General features: G+C 56.8%; 2 protein-coding genes across 6 annotated transcripts in view; both read left to right on the top strand.

Moving 5' to 3' along the window:
• AP2B1 (adaptor related protein complex 2 subunit beta 1) overlaps nucleotides 1–9,225 on the top strand; it is an 80,071-nt gene extending 70,846 nt beyond the window's left edge. For all 4 annotated transcript variants that reach the window (XM_074845461.1, XM_074845458.1, XM_074845459.1 and 1 more), the window contains 2 exons: nucleotides 5,664–5,818; nucleotides 6,907–9,225. In XM_074845461.1, coding sequence (XP_074701562.1) covers nucleotides 5,664–5,818; nucleotides 6,907–6,981 — 230 coding nt within the window. In that variant the 3' untranslated portion in view covers nucleotides 6,982–9,225. The remainder of the gene's footprint in view (nucleotides 1–5,663; nucleotides 5,819–6,906) is intronic.
• Nucleotides 9,226–12,578: 3,353 nt separating this feature from the next.
• On the top strand, nucleotides 12,579–20,816 carry RASL10B (RAS like family 10 member B). Of its 2 annotated transcripts, none has more exons than XM_074845314.1 (4): nucleotides 12,579–12,675; nucleotides 14,950–15,282; nucleotides 17,969–18,013; nucleotides 18,436–20,816. In XM_074845314.1, the coding sequence occupies exons 2-4, from the start codon at nucleotides 15,067–15,069 to the stop codon at nucleotides 18,775–18,777; spliced, it is 603 nt and encodes a 200-aa protein (XP_074701415.1). In that variant the 5' UTR covers nucleotides 12,579–12,675; nucleotides 14,950–15,066; the 3' UTR covers nucleotides 18,778–20,816. The 2 variants fall into 2 exon arrangements, with proteins under 2 accessions (XP_074701415.1, XP_074701413.1); XM_074845312.1 differs by having other exon boundaries at nucleotides 17,889–18,013.
• The last annotated feature ends 802 nt before the right edge of the window (nucleotides 20,817–21,618 follow it).

Genomic DNA, 21,618 nt, shown 5'->3' with positions numbered 1-21,618 from the left:
TGCCATTCATGCTTTGGTCGAACCCATTCCAGCCCAGTGAAGCTGTGAGCTAAAAATACCTCTGCTCCCAGCTGCTGTGCCCTAGTCGCAGCACTACCAGCCACTTCCATAGAGCCGCGCGGCTGCGGCAGGCGTCGGACAGAGGGAGCAGAGCGTGGCTGCTGCTGGATGGAGGGCTGATCAGAAGGGTGGTCCCTGCACCCTCGGTGCCTGGCTTTTCATCTCTGGGCTGTAAAGAGCCTTGGCTTTCCTGAGCGCTCAGATCTGTGCTGTTTCTGTACCGTGTGAGAAGTGGGGCTGAAGTTATGTGCTGACGTGCGGGAGGCCCTACCGAACAGCTAAACAGGGGATGCTGATTTTCTTCAAGGGAGAAACTGAAATTTGAATTTTCTTTTTCTTTAAACCAATGTGAAATGGGCTTGGAACAGGGATTTTTAGGGGGCTGGGATTTTATCTGTCAAGAAAACAACTTGTGCGTTTCTTGTACATCCAGGGCTGACTGTCACTGTACAACTGTCACCTTACAGCACCTCCTGTGTAAACTGCAGGCTTTTCCCTGGGTTATTTCTTTTGTTCCTTCAAACAAAAACGAGATAAACACAGTCCATCAGTGGAGATGCTTCTGTGTGAGTCTGTGCTCCCAGGCCTTTGCAGCTAAAAGATCCATCCTGTGCCCACCAGGCAAGCCAAATAGGGTTGACTTGAGCTTCGATGGTTTGCAACAGGGATGGCAGAAAAAGCTCCTATCCCTGGCAGCTCACCCCATAACAGGGCACAGAACAACCAGAAAATCTTGGCTGATGCAGGTAGCCCACAGCACCGCAAGCTGAAACCTAGGATGAGGTGCCAGGTTGCAGGTACCCTTAAATGGTCAGAGCTTGCCGCTCTGATCCCTGTTTCCAGCATCTTTCTGTCAAAAAAACCCCCAATACCCAAACCCCAACAAACCAAGTCCTGGACCCTTGAAGGGATTCCCAGTGACTCAGAGGGAGATGAGTGCTTAATTCTGGATGAGGGATTTGGGGCTCAAGTTCCCAGCAGTGAGAGTTGGCGCTGGCCTGAGGCTGTTCTTCAGGGCTGGAGCCATATGGCCGTGGAGAAGCGAGTCCCTCTGGAGTTGTATCATGGGGCCAAGGTGTACTAAGGATGCGCTGCACATCTTGAATTCATTAGAGCCATTTCCTGCATCTGCCTCTTAGGAGGAGGTTCTGATAGTGCTATGATAGAAAACCAGAAATACAACTTGTAATGAAAACACAAGGTCATGGTTATACCCCAGAATTCTCATCTCTGATGAATCCAGAGCTAAATTAATTGATTTGGGGGATTTTTTTTAAATGAAAATATAAGAATCTAGTGCATGAAAATAGATTCCTAGACTGTCATAGCTCAAATAATCTGGGTGCTGGTGGTACAACTATACCAACTGAGGTTTCCCTTGCAACTGAGCATGTGCTAAAGCTCAGTTTGCCTTGTTTACACTGTATTTTCAACGTGCTAAGTTTCATTAAATTTTAAAAGAACCGCTACATTAAGCTAAGATATGCAAATCAGATTAGCTAAATGTTTTTCTTTTTTTAAATTCTGCTTACCCAAACCCACAGAGTGAAAGAGGACAAGCTGACTTGCACATGGAGATTGAATGCCATTAAATAGGAAGCAATTAGTTGCTGTGCTGTTCAGCAGTTCTAGGAACTTTGGTTTTGCTTGCTTATTACTGGTCCACAATTTGGTGTGAAACCACAGCTTTAGTGTTTGGACTTGAATATGGCTTTATTGGTATGCAGTGGTCACTTTGTTCCTCCTACCACCCCCGAGTAATTTATTAATGCTAGAACAAAGAGAAATTGGATTTTCTTGGTAGAACAACCTGGGGGACAATCATACACAAGCTTCCCTGGTATGTTTTTTTTTCTGTATGTGCAAATCTAGTAACCTGATTGTTTAATAAATTATAGAACTAGTGCATATTACATGTCTTGTAATAAATGTACTGTCATAATATTGACCAAAGTGCCTCCCCGCTGGATCAGAAACTGCAGAGGTTTGGTATTTGAATGCAGCCCAAAGGCTGGATGCTCAGAACCATTCAGGTGTTGCTAGAAATGGCATGGGGATGTGTTCAGCTACCACAGCATAAAACACAGTCATTAAATTCTACTTCTTGATATTCAGTGCTTGTTGCAAAATGCCACAAAGGTCCCAGTTCAAAAAAAGGTATATTGTCGATGTTGATTCTGAGCTGTGTGTCCTCTGTGAAAACCCCCGTTGTTGCCAATTGGTCATCTTGGCTGTTTGACTTTGGAAGTGAAATTCTTAAGCTGTATGGGATTTAAGCATGTCCTTTGCTTTACCCAGAAGGAAAGTGTTGCTGAAAAGAATTGGATTACTTCAGTGCAAGGGAGGAGACCTTGTGCAGCTGTTCTTCCCTGCGTGTCTGTGTTTCCATGTGTGCTGTTTAGTTGTTGGACTGAGGTAGGGTAAAGAATTCTGTTTAAAAAGCAAAAGAAAAGGAAAACAAAAAAACTGAAAAACTCCACAGCAAACAAAAAAACTCAACCCTGGAAAATGGACTGATGTCAGGCTTCCCTGGCCTTGGTGAGGGGGAAATCCTCCTGTATCCTTACATTGTGCTTCAAGAGGGTTTTGAGAACAAACAGAGCCAAAAGAAAAAGCCCTGCAGAAAGATGCTTAGCAAGGTCGGATGTAGACTGTGCTGTCTTGCAGAAGGGCTCGTGTGGCTTTGGTTTGCAGTCACCAGACCCCACGTGTGTGGGGAGATGCGTGCCCAGGCAGCCTGGCTCAGCCCTCCTCCTGCCTGTGCTGGCACTAACCAGGGCTTCGCTGGGTGCTGCGCTCTCGCTCGGAAACCAGCAGCCCTCTTCAGAGCTGGGCTCAGCTCTCTGCTCCCAGCAAATATCTGCCTTTTTAAATAATTTTTTTTAAAGACTGTGCTGTCACATGGCATTAGTGGTCCTGCCTTCAGCCAGGCACAGCCTGGCACTGTTGCTTAGCAACTCTGCCCCATCTCCAAAATCCAAAATGCTGATACTCGGGAGCGCAGGAGGGATGGGAGCTGCTACCTGGGGGGAAAGGGAGTAGGCTCTCACCAGTCTCCAAATCCGTGCTGAGAGAGGGGGCAGGAGGAGTCAGGTAAAGCCAAGCATCAGCACTCTAGCCTGCTCATGACTGCTCTGGGTGTCTGCCTGAGACAGGGTATATTTTGGTAGGGTTTCTTGCACTCTTCAGAGGGTAACTGAGGTCAGACAGGGAAGGTGGAAAACAGAGGAATTGCCCTGCCTCGGTTGCCCTCCCTGTACCCCCCTACAAGTGCATTCCTGCTCAGAAGTCTGCCCCCCAGCAGAGGCAGTGGCTGTTTAAACTCCAAGAGATGCTGTCACACGGTTGAAGGCTTTGGCGTAAGAGCAACTGCTCTGCAGCTCCGTCTCATTCACTGTGCCCCCAAAGGGCAGCTCCCCAGGCAGCAGGAGCTGTCACCCTGCGTGATGGGAGAGCAGCCCCACAGCTGCCAAATACAGCTTCCCGCTTGCAGCCTGGCTTCCGACCCTGCACCCACACTCCCCAGGCAACACCTTTGCTCTGGCAGCATCCCCCAGCGGAGCGGGAGACTGCTGCTGCCAGGTACAAAGTTTACTGGAGAAAGTCTCGAACCCTTGTCGGCACTTCCACTTCCAGGATACGTGTCCAGAGGGGCTTCAGACTGATGAGGTTTAACCACAGCCTGTTAAAATTGAGCAAACAAAATCACATTTAATATCAATGTCCCTTGCAAACGAGGAGGCACTCTTGAGCCGGCGCTTGTGTTGAACACCGTGCCCTTCGCAAAGCCCTGGAGGCTGCTCTCGCTGGCTGGCAGGGCATGAGGAGATGGGAGTTTGAGCTTCATTCTTAGCAGGTGATGTTCCTCCAGAGCGGGTCTCTCCCAGCCATGCTCCCTGCGAGCAGGGGACTGCTCTGCATTGCCCATTTCCCTAATCTGGATGAGTTTGTTGTATAGAGGAGGAGTAGAGGTGGGAGGAGGAGACAGAGGGAATGAGGGTTTTTAAGCAAAGGATCTCATTAGTTACTTATATCTGCCAGTTTCCATAGTAACTAGAGAAGAGAGAAAACCTAAATCTGAGTGTGTCTGGGTAGCTGGATGCCTGAACCCTCTTCGACCTGCATGGAGCTTTTCTGAATCTTGGGGAGCAAAGGGGTTCAGCCTGGCCACGGGCAAAGGGTCCGGACTGCCCATGGAGCTGCTCCAGAGCTCTGGTTATCAACGCTGCCCTGGGGAGAGGCAGCAGGTCCAAGTCCCTGCATCAGTGTATGGATTTGTGGGGCCCTTTCTTTCCTGGCACCATTCCCTGGTGCTTGAACAGTCTCTGCTGTCCCCTCTCTCATCCCACCATGCAGCAGCACAGACTTGTGTCTGTTCTCAAATCCAGTGCTGATGCCGGCAGATCTTGGTGTTTGTAGCTGCAGGGATGGTTTAGAGCTGCAAGCTGCATGGTCGCTTTGTGCTGTTTTTCTGCTGCTGTCCTGCTCCCTGTGTTCCTTGAAATGGATCCCATGTTTCCAGTTTCTTGGCTTTCGGTGCAAATTGTTTTAAGACCACTTTTGTCCCTTGCTTTCTGTTGAAAGTGCCCAACCTACCGATATTGGCTCAGCATAGACATGGTGTTCCACCCTGCCCTGACAGAACGAGTTAATTTTCTCCTGTTGTGCCCCAGGAATGGGAATTTGCCAGTGATGCTTATCAGATGTGGGGTTGTCCTCCCTGAGCCTTCCACCCAAAGTGGGAGTGTGCCCCTTTCACTGGCAAAGAGTGGGGTTTTGCTCTGCTGTGTGCTGAGAAACCCCTTGGCATCCAGAGGCTGCTGGTTTGGGTCTTTGTGTTCTGCATATTTGCCTCTGTTCTTGTTTCTTTAAAAGGTCCCTTAGAAATAATGTGTGTCATGGTTACGTCCATACAGGTCTCCAGGTGAACTCGCACATCTTCTGCGAGTGCTCAGGTCATACAGTGTGTTAAAACTGTATCACAGCCCTGTGATGTCTAGAGACAGGTGTCTGTGGGTTTCTACCCTTTGAAGTGATTGCTTTAAAAAAAGGAAAGGATTTTTACTACCTTGTAGGACACTGGTTTGGCCAGAGGTGTCTGTGCATGAGAGCGGGGGGAAGCAGGAGGGAGCTGTCGTGGTTGGGACAGAACCTCAGAACCAGGCACCCACGCAAGCCTCAGGCAGGGATCTTGTTCTTCTCTGCCTTCATCTTCTGACTTTTGACTGCCTCCAGGTTAGCCTGCCTGAGGCTTCTTGGGGGTTATAGGTAGAGCCGAGTCCTCTTACCCTCTGAGCTGCAGACTCTCGCCTCCATAAAGGCAGCAACACCTGAGTAACATGAGGAGTAAGTGAAAGCCCTGCAAGATGGGCAAATACTTCACAAGAGATCACAGTCTGAAAAGGATGAGGTGGGTCCATGGAAGCAGATTGGAATTTTTTTCTCCTTGTGTCATGTCTGCTCCTGTCACCAGGGAAAATTCTGGGACAGAAGTCAGCACTTCCTTGTGCGCTTGCGTCCTGGGAACGCTCCTCTGGGCTCTCCTGTCTCCGCAGATGATGAGTCTGAATTAACAGATGTGTTTTTCTTCCTTCTCTCTGAAGACACTGTCTCTAGCAAACTGCAGAACAACAATGTCTACACCATTGCCAAGAGGAACGTGGAGGGCCAGGACATGCTCTACCAGTCTCTGAAACTCACCAACGGCATCTGGATCTTGGCCGAGCTTCGCATTCAGCCGGGGAACCCGAACTACACGGTGAGGTGTCAGACTGCGGAGGGCACGTGGCACAGGCTGGGATCCTTCTAACTCACCTCGCACGCAGAGCGATTTCTCCCTGCTTTGCCTAATGTGCTTGTTTTGGGGGAGATCCTGTTAATTTGGCTGGGAATGCCCACCGAACTGGAAAAAAGGGAGAAACAACAGAATTGCACTGCTCTGTTACCAGTGAGCTGGGATAATGCCCACTCAGCAATGAGCAGTTACTTGCCAAGGTTATCCAGAGATAAAGCCAGGAAACATCAGCGAGAAAGCATTGCCAGGATGCCCTTCCCCCTCTCATAAACAAGGAGAAATTTATGCCCTGCCGCGTTCCTGCAGCGGAGCCCGGCTGTCTGGATCTCCGAGGCTCTTTGGCCTTGTGCTGTCGTCAGCCTATGGCTGGTGGGAAGGTGCGCTCTGTCCTGCATCATGTGCTCCTGTAGCTATTCTCCTTGACTTTGCTCCCCTTCTGAGGACTTGTGTGTCTGAGCATCCTGGTGTAAGAGGATTTATCTCCTGTTGGAAGCTGTTTCAGGAGTTTCAAAAAAAAAAAAAAAAAATCCATGGTCTAGGGACCAATGGGTAAAAGAGGGTGTTGGAGGGTGATTTGAAGTGTTTGCCCAAGGACTGATGACACAAACCTGGTCTCGGCCTGATCCTTGCTTTAGAGAGGGGTGACAGCCAAGCTTGTGTCTGTCAGGACTGAGCAGCAAATCGTGAGAAGCCCCCAGGTTCAGTGCTGTGATTTACAACGTGCGGGTAAGCAAGGCCCTCGTCTCAGAGTTTGGGGCAGTGTCCCCTTCCTTCATGCCTGCAGAGGCACCTACATTTGTTAAGGAATTTGGGAACCCCACAGTGGGAGTTTGCTTTCAGGTACCTCCTCCTGCTTGTAGCAAGCTCTGAAGAGGCAGTTTGGTGTTGGTGACAATATCCAGGAGAAATCTTCTGGGTGACTGTCATCAGCTACACCCATCATGTGTCCAACCCGTGCTGTAGGTCAGACATTTCCAGTTGCTTTTGTGGAGATGGTAGAAAGCTCCTGCCTCCCTTCACACCTCCGCTAACCTCTCCTCTCCTCTCCACAGCTCTCCCTGAAATGCCGAGCTCCTGAAGTGTCCCAGTACATCTACCAGGCCTACGATGCCATCTTGAAAAACTAACAGGAGATCAGCCTGTGCCTCACCCTGCAGAAGGAGCGGGGAGAAAGGGGTCCCCAGATTCTCCTTCACCACTGGTGTGGGGAAAAGCACTCTTAACTGGAAGCAGCTGTATTCATGTGTAGGATTTCAGTCAAAGGCACTGATTAAACAAGGTAGCAATTAGTATCCACGTGCTAATGATGATAGGGAACAAACCCCTTTGATATTTTTAGCGTCCATGGAGTTTGTAACCACTGCTTCAACTACTCCCACGTCCCCCTCGCCCCTCACTTGTCCGTACTCGTGGGCTTCTCCATTTTGTGCCAATGTTCAGTGTTTTCTAAATGGCTTTAGGCGTAGTTACGATTTTGTAAAATACCGCTCATTGAAAAAAAAAAAAAGACAAGCAAAAACCACACGTTGGCTCATTAAAACAAGGCAAAATTGTCGAAAACATAACACTGCACTTTATTTTATATTTTTATACATTTTTTTTTGAGTTTTTCTATTGTAATTGGCTTAAAGGGAAGGTGATTCCAAGGAAGTATTGGGAGCCCTGCAGGGACATCGGGCTCTAGCAGGGTGAGCATGGCCTCGGGGAACTAGGAACAGAGCCATCAGTTCAGTCCGTGGAGGCGGATGGAGCCCTAAAGAGAAGGGGGTTTTTTTATTACACTTGTGCTGGCAGACTCAGCTCTGCTTTTGATGGTGTGTTTTCACTCCAGCCATCTCCCTGGCTCATTAGCTGCTGATTTGAGAAGCGAGGCTGCTTTTGTGTGGGGAGGAGCTGGAGGCCTAGATTGATAATGGGACAGGAGTGGATGAAATGAAGGAAATGAGCCTGCTCAGAGCAAAAGGCTCTTCCCAGAGTTCCAGGTATGGTCTCTGCATCCTCGCCCATCTGCAGCCTCTCTTCTTTGTTCTTTCGGTGCCTGCTATGGCCAAACTGCCTTCTCAGCCATCGCCTGAGCTGTGCTGCCTTCGCCTGTCCCCGAGGCCCGCGGTGGTAAACCCCAATGTGGCAGTGCTGCTTCCCCGCCGGGGCCACACAGCCCTGCCCCTACGGCTAGAGGCTGCTGCTGGCAGTGTCCCGGGGTGCTGCAGCGAGCGGAGTGGCTCTCCCTGCTCCCGTGCTGTCCCCCAAAACCCAGGCTGTGGCGTGATGGGAGATGGTTTGGGCTTGGCGGTGTTTGCACCCTGCCTGCCTCGGGGCTTCAGGTCCTGCCTGGGCAGGGAGTCGAGTGGATTGTGGAAATGTTTCTTCCAGTTGCAGCTTAGCTCTTTGTGCCCAGAGGCACATGGTAACAAGGGCCGATCGGGTTCCTGCTCTCACCCTCTGTCCTAAGCAGCCCCATGCCCTGGCCCTTCTTTTCTGACCTGTCCTTAGGGCCAGGACCTCTTCCCTTTCCAGTCCATGGCTGTGGACTCACCACATTGCAACCACTAAGTGCTGCGACAACAGCAGTGAAAGCAAAGCCTCTTGCATGTCCTTGCTCCATCCATAGCTTGTCCTGCTTAAACCAAGCCACTAACCAGAACAGCTTTGCCCTCCCCAGCATGCTTTGATGCCATCTCCTCCCCAGCGAGTAAAGCTCTTATGCATAGCAACCCCCATGTTGTCTTTTTAGATGCCACATTCAAAGTCAATAAATGTTTTACGGTGGGAGATGGTTCATCAGGGCTTTGGCACTGTCTGCAACCAAGAAGCCAGTGCTGGGAAAAGGTCACAATGCCCTGAAAGAGACTCCAGCAGGGCAGGGGAGCTGCAGGACCCCCAGGAAGTGGTGTCAATGTGAAGGAACCCCTGTGCTCTAGCTGGGTAAAAAGTGGGGCAGAGCTGGAACAATCCAGCCCTGGCCCCTTTGCCCATGTGTGCTGCGAGGTGGTTTGCTTCAAGCCCTGCGGGTGCACTGCAAAAATCTTTAATAGAGCAATTAAGGAAGCACCAGTGGCACTGGGTACAACGCTGTGTCGGGGCAGGGAGGAGATGGTAGAGGGTCAGAACAGACACTTAAGCCTCCTCCACTAAACAGCCGGTGTAGCTTCGACGTGGGGAGGGGCTGCTGAGCACCCCCTTCTCTTGCCACATTTCTTCCCAGCTCCTCGGGCGCGTGGGTGTCTCTGTGCTGCAGGGCAGAGCCTGGGCTCGGTCGGTGGCGTTTCGCCCTCCTCTCCTGCCGCGCCGCTCGTTCGAGTGTTCGCCGCGTAGTTGTGTTGCTCTTCAGGCTTTACCTGCCGTCTGTGTCAATAAACTCATTTCCACGATGCTGTGGCTGTGTGTGGCTCTGTGGGGCTGGCGAGAGGATCTGACTCCCCTGCTTTTGGCCCTGCCTATGGGAGCCGGCAGGGCTGGAGGCTGGATTTGGTGAGAAGGAGACTTTTTGCTCACCGGGAGCCTTTCATCCTCTTTTCACCAGCCACTTCTACAGTGCAGACCCCCCAAAACAGGGGCTTGCAGGGTGAGGGGGTAGCAGATGTCCTCAGTCCTCTGCCTCTAGCTGCTGCTCTCTTATCCTGAAGGGCAGCAGGAAAGGGGCCCTGGCTTGCAGGAGGCACTGGCACCTCAGCACGGACAGTGTATGATGGGGAGCAGAAGGTGGGTGTACCCATTTATCCCTTTCTGGGCCCCAGGTGGGCTGTGTGGAACATGACCTGCTTTCCTGGCGGTGAAATGATAAAAATCACATGAGGCGCTGATGCATTTGGATTGCCCTGGACTGGTGCTGGCATTTTCCAGAGGGCTTTGCCATCTCTGGTCCTCCCTCGGGCAGGATGGGTTGGGCTGCAAAACCTCTGTATCGGGCCAGAGGCACGCTCAGGCAGCCCCAAACCCAGCACTGGAGGTGGCCATCAGCGCAACAACACGAGAAGCGGGTTTGGGAGGTGCTGCTCTCAAGCAGAGCAACTCTCCCTCACCCCTGCCCAGCCTTGGCTTAGCAGCACTGGGAGACAAGGCAACTTCTACCTTCCGAGGACTTGGGCTGACAGGTACTGTGTCAGCCCGTGATGCCCCGCACTGGGATGTTTTTGTGATAGAAGCTGGGGTGTGTGTCTAGTAGCAACAGTGACAGGCTGCTTTGGGGTCACTGATGTTGCTGTTGTGTCCCTTCACGCATCCCTGGTGTGCCTGGGATGGGCTGCACGCCCAGCCGTTGGGGAGGGGATGGGGTGGGATGGGTTCCTCATTCCCCCCTGTGGGTCAGCTCCTGCCGTCATGCTGGGGGTGAGCCTGGGGCAGCATTTGGCTCAACGGGAACAAAAGCTGCTGCAAGATGCTCAGGGCTCTGCCGTGTTGGCCGCTGTTCCCTCCATGTCCTGTGGCAAAGGGAAAGGTTTCTCCATCCCTCCCCATTCTGTCAGGGGCTCCTTGGGGAGAAATTGGTCTTTCCTGCTGCTCTGGATTTGCAGGCACACTCCTGCCCTGTAAATGGGGACACACCAACCCTGGGCCATGCTGTACCTTGCAAACTGGGTTTTCTTCATTAGCATCATTAGCCACTGGTGCTGGGAGCTCAGGGGACACAGGTGATGCTCTCTGGGCTGGGAGCTGATCCAGGGTGGCTGGTCCCCACCGTCCTTCGCCGTTCCTGAGGCCCATGCCGTGGGGCAGGGATCTCCCAGGGAGCACCCTGCTGCTCTGGCTGGAGGCTCCCCAAAATCCCCGCTGCTCCTGCCAGCCTCGCACGCATCCTGCTCCATGCCAGCGTGTGTGCTGAGGGCCAGCATCGGGTGACGGCAGGTCCCTGAGCCCACGATGCAGCATGGGGAGAGGCAGGGAGTTTGGAGGCTTTGGCAGAGGCGGGCGCTGACCACAGCCCCCCTGAGCCATCAGCTCTGCCTGTCCCCTGCTGTCGCCTGCGTGCCAGGACACCGGAGCTCTTAGACAGATGATTTCAGGTTTGCGTCGGTCTCCTGTCGCTGAGGCTGGGATAAGCCTCCCAGCCAGTGGGGACGCACCAGGATCCAGCCCCACTCCCCTCCCCCCTACCTCCTATATTAAATTTCACAAATAAAACTGCAAGTGAAGAGCATCTCAGAGGGAACTGCTAAAAATAGCCCCGAGGCTGGAGCCTGAATTGTGCAGGCAAGTTCAGATGCAGGCGCGATCCCTGCCCTCTCCCAGAAATATTCCAGGGCTCAGGGCTGGTTTATGGTGGTGAGGGAATGGGAGCTGGGGGGCTGTGGAGGCAGAGCAGCAACTAAGGTTGGTAATAACCCCCAGGGACACCTCAATATTTCCCTAGCTGCGAGCATCCGGCAGCTCTGCAGGGAAATAAGCCTCAAATCTCTGAAAGCCTGGGTGTAATGTGAGACAACAAAAAGGGGCTTTGACTCCCTTTGCCTGGTGCTGATCTCAGCCCCAGCCTTGGCGCAGAGAGGCACAAAGGCTGTCCCATGTTTTGCCAGCTGCCCTCATCCCCCCGAGCTGTGGGGCTGTGTCTGCTGTCCCCTTTTCCCACAGGAAGGGTATGACAATGTGTTGCCACTTGTACTCTCTCCTCACCCTGGAGAGGAGCCCCTGGACATGATGTTTTTCCCGGCCAAAGGTGCTGACAAGGCTGGGGGGAGCCTGGCTGTGCCGTGGCCAGTGTTGGGGCTGCATGATCGCAGCCAGACCCACGGAGACACCCCGGTGCTCACTGGTGTCACGGTGAGCTGGAGGGGGGTTCAGGGTCTGCTTTGGGGAGCAGAGAGGTGTGGGGAGTCCATCAGCAGCGCGTTACAGGGGCCTGGACCACGCTCCCAGGAGGTGCGACCAGCATCTTCCTCGCTATCCAGCACGCAGGTAAATGTTCAGTGTGGGACATCCCAAAAATACAGACACTGCAACAGAAATCTCCCTCCCTTAGGGGGGATTTCTTACCCCTCTGACCTGAGAGCACCCGCCGGTGACAGCGGGCACAGAGAAACCCCCAGCCCTGCCAACTGGACCAGGGGCTGGCACAGCACGGAGGTGAAGTGATGTGCCCAAGAGCGTACCGAGCAGCAGTGTCAGAGGAGGGAAAGGCTCCCTGGGAGGGGTCGTACCCTCCTCCCCCAAAGGAGTCTGGCCTCAGGGGGCTCCCACGGGCTGGGCGTGAGGCCACAGAGGCTGCTGGGCGCCGGGGAGCGGCGGGGTGACGGTGTTGCACCCAGCACACTGCAGGGGGGACATGGGAGGATCTTCTCCCATCGGCACCTCCCCAGAGCCCCGGGAGAAGCCGGTGTCCCTCCCGGCTTCCTGCGACTCGGTCTGGGCATTCTCTGCCTCCTTTCCAGGGCGCTGCCTCCTTCCCTGCCTGGGCACTGCCTGCATCCCTCCCCGGGCACTGCCTGCATCACTCCCGGGCATCGCTGCCTGCATCCCCGCCTCAGCAGTGCTGCCTGCCTCCCCGGGCGCTGCCTGCCTCCCCGCCTGGGCATCCCCGCATCCCTCCCCGGGCGCTGCCTGCCTCCCTGCCTGAGCGCTGCCTGCCTGCCTGCCTCCCTCCCCGGCCACCGCCTGCCCCCCACCCCCCGCCCCGGCCGGGCTTTGCGACCCAGCGGCGGCCGCTCTCCCCGCCCGGCGCCCCTCGCCCCTCGCCGCCGCCTCCGGCCCCTCGGTAGCGCCGCGCCGGGCGGGGGCCGGGCCGGGCCGGGCCGGGGCTCTGCAGCGGGGCCGCCCGCCCCGCACCGGGCTCGCCGCATGGCTCCGCCGCCCGCCGGGGCGCCGCCGGCCCGGGCCGCCGCTGCAAGGTAGGGGCGGGGGGGGCCGCCGGGAAGCGGGGGGACGGGGGGCAAAGTTGCCGCTGGGCAGGGCCGAAGGGGGGGGGATGGACCGGGGAGGGGGGTCCCCAGCGAAAGTTGAGCGCCGGTGCTCCCCGCTTCCCACCCCCACCCCTACCCCGCCGGCCTGGGGGGTGCGTGTGTGTCCCCCCGGCACCCCCAGACCTCCTCCAGCCCCAGCACAGCCCCCCCCTGCCGCGGGCCGGTGCCGGGGATGCTGCGCTGCCCGCCGCGGCGAGAGCATCCCCCCGGGAGGGTCGGGGTGGGCTGCGGGGTGCGGGATGCTGCCGCCGCCCCCGCCCCGCGGGGGTCAGGGCTTGCTCCTCCGGCTGCCCCCGGTGTCGCGGGGTGGCAGGTGCTGGGGGGCGGTGGGGTACCCAAGGTCGCGCCGGGGGTCGGGGCATCCTCCCCGGGAGCCCCCTGCGAGCCTCCGCCCGGCCCTGCAACGCGCCGAGCTCGGCCTTGCGCTGGGCGCTTGGGGCCCCCCCGGCTGGTCCCCCCCTCTGCCACCCCACCGCGGGGCCGCCCCGGCTGCGTCCCCCCTCTGCGCCTCAGTTTCCCACGGTGGCCTGAGATGCTCGTGGGGCCGGGAGCCGTCGGGTCGGCCTGTGATGCTTCGGGGTGCGAGCCCGCTTTCTGGGCCCGTGAGCCAGCCTTCCCCGCGCGTGGCCCCCGTGTGCCCGCCCGGAGGGGGATGGATGGGGTTTGTGGGGTGGCACGGCAGGGCTCAGCCTGCTCCGCGGTTCAGGGCAGCCCCGCGGGTGCTGGGTCTCCAGCCGTGTCGCTCCATCACCCTCCGGCCCCGCAGAGGAGCTGGGGTTGCTTCTGCGAGGAGGAAGGGTTTGTGGGGGACGGGGTTGTCCCTGCAGCAGAGTGGCCCCCCGGGACTTGCCATGACACTGCTTTCTGCTGGTGGAGAAAGGCCCCAGCAGGGCCGGGTGTGGGGGCTCCTGCACCCCCCGTTTCCCTGCATGTGGCACAGAAATGCTCCTGCTGCCTTGACTGGGGCGAGCGGGCCCCCAAGGGCACTGAGCACCCCAGGGACGGCCCCAGCAGCACGACGTGCCATGGTCCCCAGCCCTGGCTGCAAACCTGCGCTCCTGCCCTGGGGCTGGATCGGGCCCTGCTGGCCCCAGCCCCGCTGCGAGGAGGGTGAGGGTGGTGCGAGCCATGGTTCAGCTTGGGGGACCGCGGGGAGCCCGGCCTCCCCGGCACCCAGCAGCGGGAACCTCCATGGCTGAGCTCTCCCTGGGGCAAATAACCTCCATCAAACAGGCAGGACAGGGTGGTTTGAACCTGCTGCTTTCTGCCAGCTCAGGAACTCCTGCCCTGTGCTTTGGGAATGGTTTTCAGGGAAAACGGACCAGAGCATCACAAATTGGTACAAGCATCCACACTTTGGGATAAAGTACAAGCCGCATCCTAGCGACAGGAGCGAGCAGAAGTGGGACACAGCCCCTCACCCTTGCTGTTTCCATCACAGCTCCTGGTCTGGAACCCAGTGCCAGCGGGTGTTTGGGCTCCTTGGACTCCTCTCCCACATCCACATGTGCAGGCTATCACCCTGCGTCCTCCCGCACGCCCTGGGGCCCCTCCAGCCTCAGCACCTGTGCCAGCAGCTTTGTGGGCTCACCCCATCAGCTGGCTCGGAAATTAGCCTCCATCAAGTTAATTGCCAAACGCTCAAAGCCTGAAATTAAACATTAAAGCTGTCGCTTGCAGGCGCAGAGCAATTTCCCCCCCCCCCCCCGCCCCAGCAAAAGGCAATTCTGGCTGTCCAAGTGGAGGGAAGATGGATTCCCCAGCTTGGGGCAGCACCAGGATGGAGCAGCCGGTGACGGTTGCCACGGGTGCTGTGGGATAGGTCCCCAGCACAGCCCAGGACCCCGCTGCTGCCAGGGCTGGGCAAACCCTGAGCCGCAGACAGTCCCTTTCCAGGAGGTTTCCTTGCTCTGGTACCAAAAGGGCTGAACGTGCCTGTGAGAACCTTCCTGGGATAAAGTTCGCTCAAATCCTGGCTCTCCTTGGCTCTGCAGGGTGGGAGCCTCTGAGGGGGACTCCGGGGTGTCACAGTGCTGAGGTCCCCGCTGGGGACATTGCCCAGCCCTGGGGGATGCTCCTGCTCCCTGAGGACAGATACAACCCTTTTCCATGAGCTTCTGCTTGGAAAATTATCGCCTGAAGCAATAGTGGAGTCTGCCAGGGTGTCTCTAGGATCTGACCAGCTTCTCCTTGGCCTTGCAGTGATGGGCTGTCCCGGAGGGGAAATGCATCCTGAATGGGGCTGAGGCCCCCTGCGCGGGAATATGCAGCCTCGGCACTGCAGGGGCAGCACCAGGGCAGCGGCCGGCGCGCAGCGGCATGGTGGCAACGTTCAAGATCGCCGTGCTGGGAGCCCAGGGCGTGGGCAAGAGCGCCATAGTCCGGCAGTTCCTCTACAACGAGTTCAGCGAGGTCTGTGTGCCCACCACGGCCCGCCGCGTCTACCTGCCCGCTGTCGTCATGAACGGCCACGTCCACGACCTGCAGATCATGGACTTCCCCCCCATCACCGCCTTCCCCGTCAACACCCTGCAGGTAGGGACGCACCTGGCTCGGTGCAGTGGCACCTCCACGTTGGGGGGGTCTCCGGTGACCTCCCTGGGCTTTTGCTGATTAACCCTGTGGGGTCCCAGTTCCTCCTCTTCAGGGGATGCTTCTTCCTCCACGCCGGGGTTTGCTTGCTACAGGCTGGTGCGAGGAGTCATGTCCTCATGGCTGCTGGCTGAGCAGGCCCAGGATAAAGTGTCTTTTAAGGCTTTTTCACCTAAAAAGATGGCAAATGCAGGAGGGACGCCATCCCACTCTGAAGACCGTGGCTCTGGCAATGCCCACAGTCCTGTCCAGCTGGGCGGTCGATCCCAGAGCACTGGGATCCAGTTCCGTGGCTGTCAGAGCCGGGGCCAGCAAAGGGCTGGGGGAGCATGGCCAGAGCATTTGGGTGAAAACCAGGGGTTCCTGGAGAGCCAGACCCTGATGCGCCCACTGCCTGATCCAGGCAGGGTGGGGCTGCTTGTCCCCTCCTAGAGTGGCCGTCATCCCCCCAGCATCGCCTGGTCTTGTCCCCAGAGTGCTGAGCCCACCGGCTCCTCCTCAACCCCCCAGTGCTCTCAGGTGCTTCCAAAAGAGCCCCCCAAAAGGCAGTGTGGGGTTGGAAGGCATTGCCACCACTGCCAGCTGCTTGGGGGGGTTTAATGGGAAAAAAGGGGTGGCCCTGACCCAGGGGCACAAGTCATGCCACCGCTGTGGGAAAAGGAGCTGGAGGTGCCCAGCCGTGGCCACAGCCGTGCCAGGGGGCCATGCCACTGGTGGGGGCACCTCCATGGGAGCTGGACCTTCTTGTATTTTTAATCAACATAATTATATTGCTCCTGTGCCTGACAGGGACAGGGTTATAGGGGTCTTGTAGTGCTCCAAGTTTCCCCTGTGCTGTCAGGCAGGAGGCGAAGTGAACACTCTGCGGGTGAGGAGGAGGTTTAAAAATTAATCGGCATGTTGGAGGGAACGAAAGGTCAGCGCGAGAGACAGCCCGAAATAGCAAAGGGTAATTTATTGACACGGCAGCCGACGCTAACATACTCAATTAACTCCCTGCCTTGCTGTGCCCAAGAGGAGGCGGCCGGTGGGAACAGATGGAGGTTTCCAGGGAAGAGAGGGTGGTCGGAGGGATGGCTCCGAGGGGAAGGGAGAGGACCACGGTGGGGGATATGGCTCTGTCTGCTGGGAAACGTCGCTGGGCTTCGCTCTGTGCCCATGAGCAGCATCCCCGCAGTGATGTCCTGGGAGAGGAGTGGGTGCCAGTGGCTCCCCAACATCCCGCTCCCTCACGGGACCAGGCAGGATGCGTGGTGTGACCCTCCTCCAGCCCCGAGTGTCTCGGGAAACCTGCCCTGCACGGGGAAAACCATCCTGACATCACAGCACCGGAACAAGCTGCACCCCAGTGTGGTGAAATAGCTGTGATTTATTAATCTCCCGGGTGTTATCAGGACTCAGAGTAACTTGAGACGCTGCCGCTTCATCCACCTGCATCTCTCAGAGAGACCAAGGAGCCACACATCATCTCCCCTCGGTGGACAGGCTGTGCCATGCCGCTTGCTCCCAGCTCCTTCCCGTGCCGCGGTCTACAACGGAGACCAACCTGCACTCCAAAACTTTCCTTTTCCCAGTTCCCTTTGGTCCTAGGTCTTCTCATTTTGCCTCATTCTGATGACAAACTCAGAAAGGGATGATTCACAGTACTGAAGAGGTTTGCTCAGGGAGAAGTGATGCCTTTCCTCCTTGGTGCATCTTTCTCCTCTCCAGCGGTGCTCAGGAGGGTTTGCGGTGCTGCCTGCATGGGCTGCCATTCCCAGTACCACTGCTGGGCTGGGAAAGTGGCTGGAATCGGGGCAGATTTTCACTCCTATAGCATGGGAAAAAAAATCCTGTTATTCCTGGAAGCGCAAAGCTTTCCTAACAACATGTATTTATTACAGCTCCAAATTCTGGCTGTGGGGATGTCACCCCTGACCGCCTCTGCCCTGGCTCCTGATCTCACTCTCACAGACCCCCCTCCTGAGCAGCCACTGCTCCTCTCCTGTCCCCATGTCCCCTCCAAACAGCCTTGCTGTCACCTTTCCCTTCTGACCTATGGAGCTGCTGGGCCATCACCTCCATCCTCATGGGGACAGGGATCCTCCTCACCTGCCCTGCCCAAGAACCAGGATGCATCACTAATTAACACACCTAATTTGTGTCTCTGGAGGATGAAGCTTTAACATCCAGGCCAGGGGGATGCATTCAAGCTCGCTCCCAGCTTGCCTCTGGGCCACTGCGCACTGGGCAGGCTGTAATCCTTGCTCAAGAGAGGAATTGGGGTTGACAAATCCCATTATCTCTCATCTGGATTAACAAGGCGGGTGAGGGATCTCCAGAGATGGTGGGGGGCTGAAGGGCTGTTGGGGCAGATGCAGCTGTCACAGGGATGGATCAGGGCAGAGCAGAGGTGGGTGCTGGGTGTCGGGGCCAGGGACCGTGCAGCCCCTTTGCTACCTGCCAGCACAGCAGCCACCTTGACGTGCCCAGCCCTGAAGCAGAGCAGGGCATCCCCCAGGCACAGCGGTGGGGCTGAGCCAGGATTGATCCCTCTCTGCACCTTGCAGGAGTGGGCGGACGTGTGTTGCAGGGGGCTCCGGAGCGTCCATGCCTACATCCTGGTCTATGACATCTGTTGCTTTGACAGCTTCGAGTACATCAAAACCATCCGCCAGCAGATCCTGGAAACGAGGTAGGGATCTCTTTGCTGGAGAGTACATCCCCCCGCGGCTCCTGGCAGGGTGGTACGGCTTGCCCCAGTGCTCCCCTGCTCTTGGCATCAGAGATGAGATATTACAGACTGGGACAAAGCCCCTTTGCAGGGCTGGGAGCCCAAAAGTAAAAGCAAAACTGGACCTGAGGGCAGGAGAAGGAGCAGGACCCCGGGCAGGTATCCCCTGTGGGCAAGGGCAGCCATCCCTGAGAAAGCAACTGGGGCTGCCACAGTGGGTGACTGGCCACGGAGAGGGACAAGGGGACAGGACGAGGAGGCACATCCCTGCTGGCAAGCCAAAGCCAAGAGCTGGTTTGGGATGGGTTGGTGTCTGTGGGCCAGTCGGTCGTTGCGCTGTGCCCCATCTCCTTCTGTCTTCCCTCACCACCTGCCCTCCCCAGGGTCATCGGCACTTCGGAGACACCCATCATCATCGTGGGCAACAAGCGGGACCTGCAGCGGGGCCGGGTGATCCCGCGCTGGAACGTCTCCAACCTGGTGAAGAAGACGTGGAAGTGCGGCTACATCGAGTGCTCAGCCAAGTACAACTGGCACATCCTGCTGCTCTTCAGCGAGCTCCTGAAGAGCGTGGGCTGTGCCCGCTGCAAGCACGTCCACACCACCATCCGCTTCCAGGGCGCCCTGCGCAGGAACCGATGCACCATCATGTGAGCCCCCCCTGCCCCGACGGACCGTCCTCGGGGACCGCGGCTCCCCGGCGTCGCTGCTCTCTGCGGGGGTGATGCCGCGGTGGGAGCTGTGCCAGAGGCACCTCGGGGTTTGCTTCCCCGCTGGCGCTGGCACCCTGCGGTGACATTTGTGGATGATGCACCTTGGGCGGTGCTGGGCAGGGTGATGCAGTGGCCACCGGCAAGTTGGAGCGGGTGAGTGGCCGGGCTGCCTGGAGGTAGCGAGGGGTGAGGGAGGACCTTGGTGCTCTGGGCCAAAGCCATCCCGGGGGTGGGGTCTGTGTTTCTGCCGTGCCTGAAATGCTCCGCGGCACCCAGGGGGTGGAGGAGATGTCTCAGACGGTGCCCAGAGGTTGGCTGTTGGGTCTGTCCTTGCTGGCTCCTGCCCCGGCACCGCAGGGGCAATGCTCGCTGCAGCCTGCCATCGCCTGCCCCTGGAAGGAAATTGCCCAACACCTGCGTCCCGATGTGCCGGGGGTGGCTCCATCCCTGGGGCACGGTGGAGATGGGAGTCCCATTTTCCTCCCTGCGGAGCTGGAATTTCTCCCCTTGGAGGGCAGAGCAGCCTCCAGCAAGAGGCCATGTTACACAGGCTCTCTTTTGGCTCAGTTGGGTCAGATTTCCAGGTGGAATTTCTGAATGAAGGCAAGGAAGGGGAAAAAAAAATAAAGCCCCCACCCTGCCCCTTACACCCCCCTGGGGTGCTGGGTGCTGCTTCCCCAGGGCTTCGAGCCCCCCTTCTGCCCCGGTTCAGCCAAGGAAGGTTCCTCCTCCCCCACCAGCCTGTCGAACACCAAATAATCCCAAAACACTCCTTGCCGGGCAGGTCACCCCTCCGCTACCTCGCGTCCCGGGCTCAGCAGGCGACCGGCTTTGCACGCTCCAACCCAAACCCCCGGCGTCTCCCGGGCAGGCAGGCAGCCCCCCCCCGTGCCATCACACCCCGCCAGCGGTGCCGTGAGGCAGCTCCGACCCGTGCTGGGCTTTCCCACGGCCGCGCTCGCCTCCATCCACGCGAGACGGCGGCGGTGCGAAGGCAGCCTCCGAAGCAATAGGGAGCTGGAGTTGCACTTCCAGTTGCATTCCTTTTTTTTTCTCTCTGCATACCCTAATACAAAAGTGAGCACCCCTTTTTTTTTTATTATTTTTTTATTCTGTCAGCTTGTTTTTTACACCAGACTTGCAGCTCACCTGCGTCTTGTCCTGCAGAGCGGGTGGCAAAGTGCACGCCCTGTTAGGAAATGGTGTTGGGGCAATGTGCTGGTGAAGGGTGGGCAAGAGGCCGAGGGGGTTGTGATTCCTCCTTCTTGTCTGCTCCCTGAAACGCCACCCTCGCCCCACCGCAAGGCAGGATCTGAGGCGGGTCCATCCTCCAGCAAAACCATCTCAGTGATTTCTGGTGTAACGAGGCGATGCAGATATTCAGCACTGCTCTCCGCAGTGAAGCAAAAGGACGCCAACCCCATCTCTCCCCCCACGGCCCGGTTTCCATCTCACAGAAGCACCGCTGTGCTCTCGGTAACACTTTCTATTAAGAGCAGGCCCAGCTGAGCTCCGGCACGGTGCATTCACCGCCCCATCCCTGCCGCCGGGGCCCTGCGCTGCAGCCCCAGTGCCGCAGGGTTGGGGTCACCCTGCTCCTCCCTTCCTGCCCTCAGCAGCCGCTTTGGGAACCAAACCCCATTCCCCTTCCTCAAAAAAGAAATAAGGAAAAAAAGAGAAAAGGCGGTGGCGGGACACGGGTCTGTCTCAGGTGGCTGCGGGGAAGGGCAGTGGCACTCATCACCATCCCTCACCTTCACGGCAAACCTACCGGCACCCCCCAACCTCATCTCGTCAGGATTTATTAACACATGTAAGTCCACGTTCTCAGTCTCTGGCTAGCTTTATCCCTCCAAATTGTTTGAGAAGGAAACTCCTTGGTAAATGCTAATAATAAAGCATTTATAAAGTGCTCCGACGTATACATATCAACGACTAAGCCAATACATTGTTATAACCCTGTAGCCTGCAGTTTATAGCACAATTAGTTACAGGTTTTTATAGCGTCTATTTAGTATTTTGGAAAAAAAAAAAAAAGGTTATAAATATAATTGTTATATTCTATTGTACTTTATAGACAAAGTTATATTAGTAATAATAACTCTCACTGCTTTGACAGCATTTCCCAGCTCCCGAGAAAACGAGGGCTACAAAGAGCTACTTTCCCAAGAGCCCAGGAGGGGGTAGGTGGTGGTACCCACCGGGTGCAGGCAGGGATCCGGGGCAGGGAGGTCCGGTGCGTGGCCAGGCTTGTGGGGATCGGAGCAGCCAGGAGCACAGCAGCACCTACAAGCAACCCACACCTTGCCCCTACTCACACCCTTAGTACAAAGTGTTACCGCTGGCCCGATGCCACCCTGGTCCTGCTAAAAATAACCTGCTCCTGAGCCTGAGAGAGGCTGAGGATGTCCCCACTGCTGTCCCCAGCGCAGTGCCGGGTTTCTGCCCCCGTGCCTGTGGTGTCGCAGGAGGCGATGCCTTGGGTTCCGTCCAGCCCCAGCGAGGATGCTTCCCTCTCCTCCTCCTCCTCCTGCCCCGGTGAGCATCCCGGTTGCCTGGACTTGGCTTTCCTTTTCCCCCTGGACTTCTTGTCAGAGATTCCCAAGGTGTCTACACCGCCTGTAACGCCCTGCACCCCCTTCTTTGAAATCGAATTAAAAATCAGGTCTGTCCCTCCTTGTTCTGTACCCGCCTTGCTGCTCTTTGCCCATGGCACCAGTTTGCTCGCCGCCCCGCTGCCGCTCTCGCAGCCCTTCTGCAGGAGGCAATGGGCCAGGGTGGGGGAATTTGCTTCTCCGCTGCAAAAGGAGTAATTTTACAAGCAGGTTTTGCATCCACAGGGCCCCAGCGCTC

This window comes from Strix aluco, chromosome 19 (genome assembly GCF_031877795.1).
Source record: "Strix aluco isolate bStrAlu1 chromosome 19, bStrAlu1.hap1, whole genome shotgun sequence".
In the NCBI taxonomy this organism is placed as follows: domain Eukaryota; kingdom Metazoa; phylum Chordata; class Aves; order Strigiformes; family Strigidae; genus Strix; species Strix aluco.
Note: the sequence above shows the minus strand (reverse complement) of the source record. Positions and strands in the feature narration are given on the sequence as shown.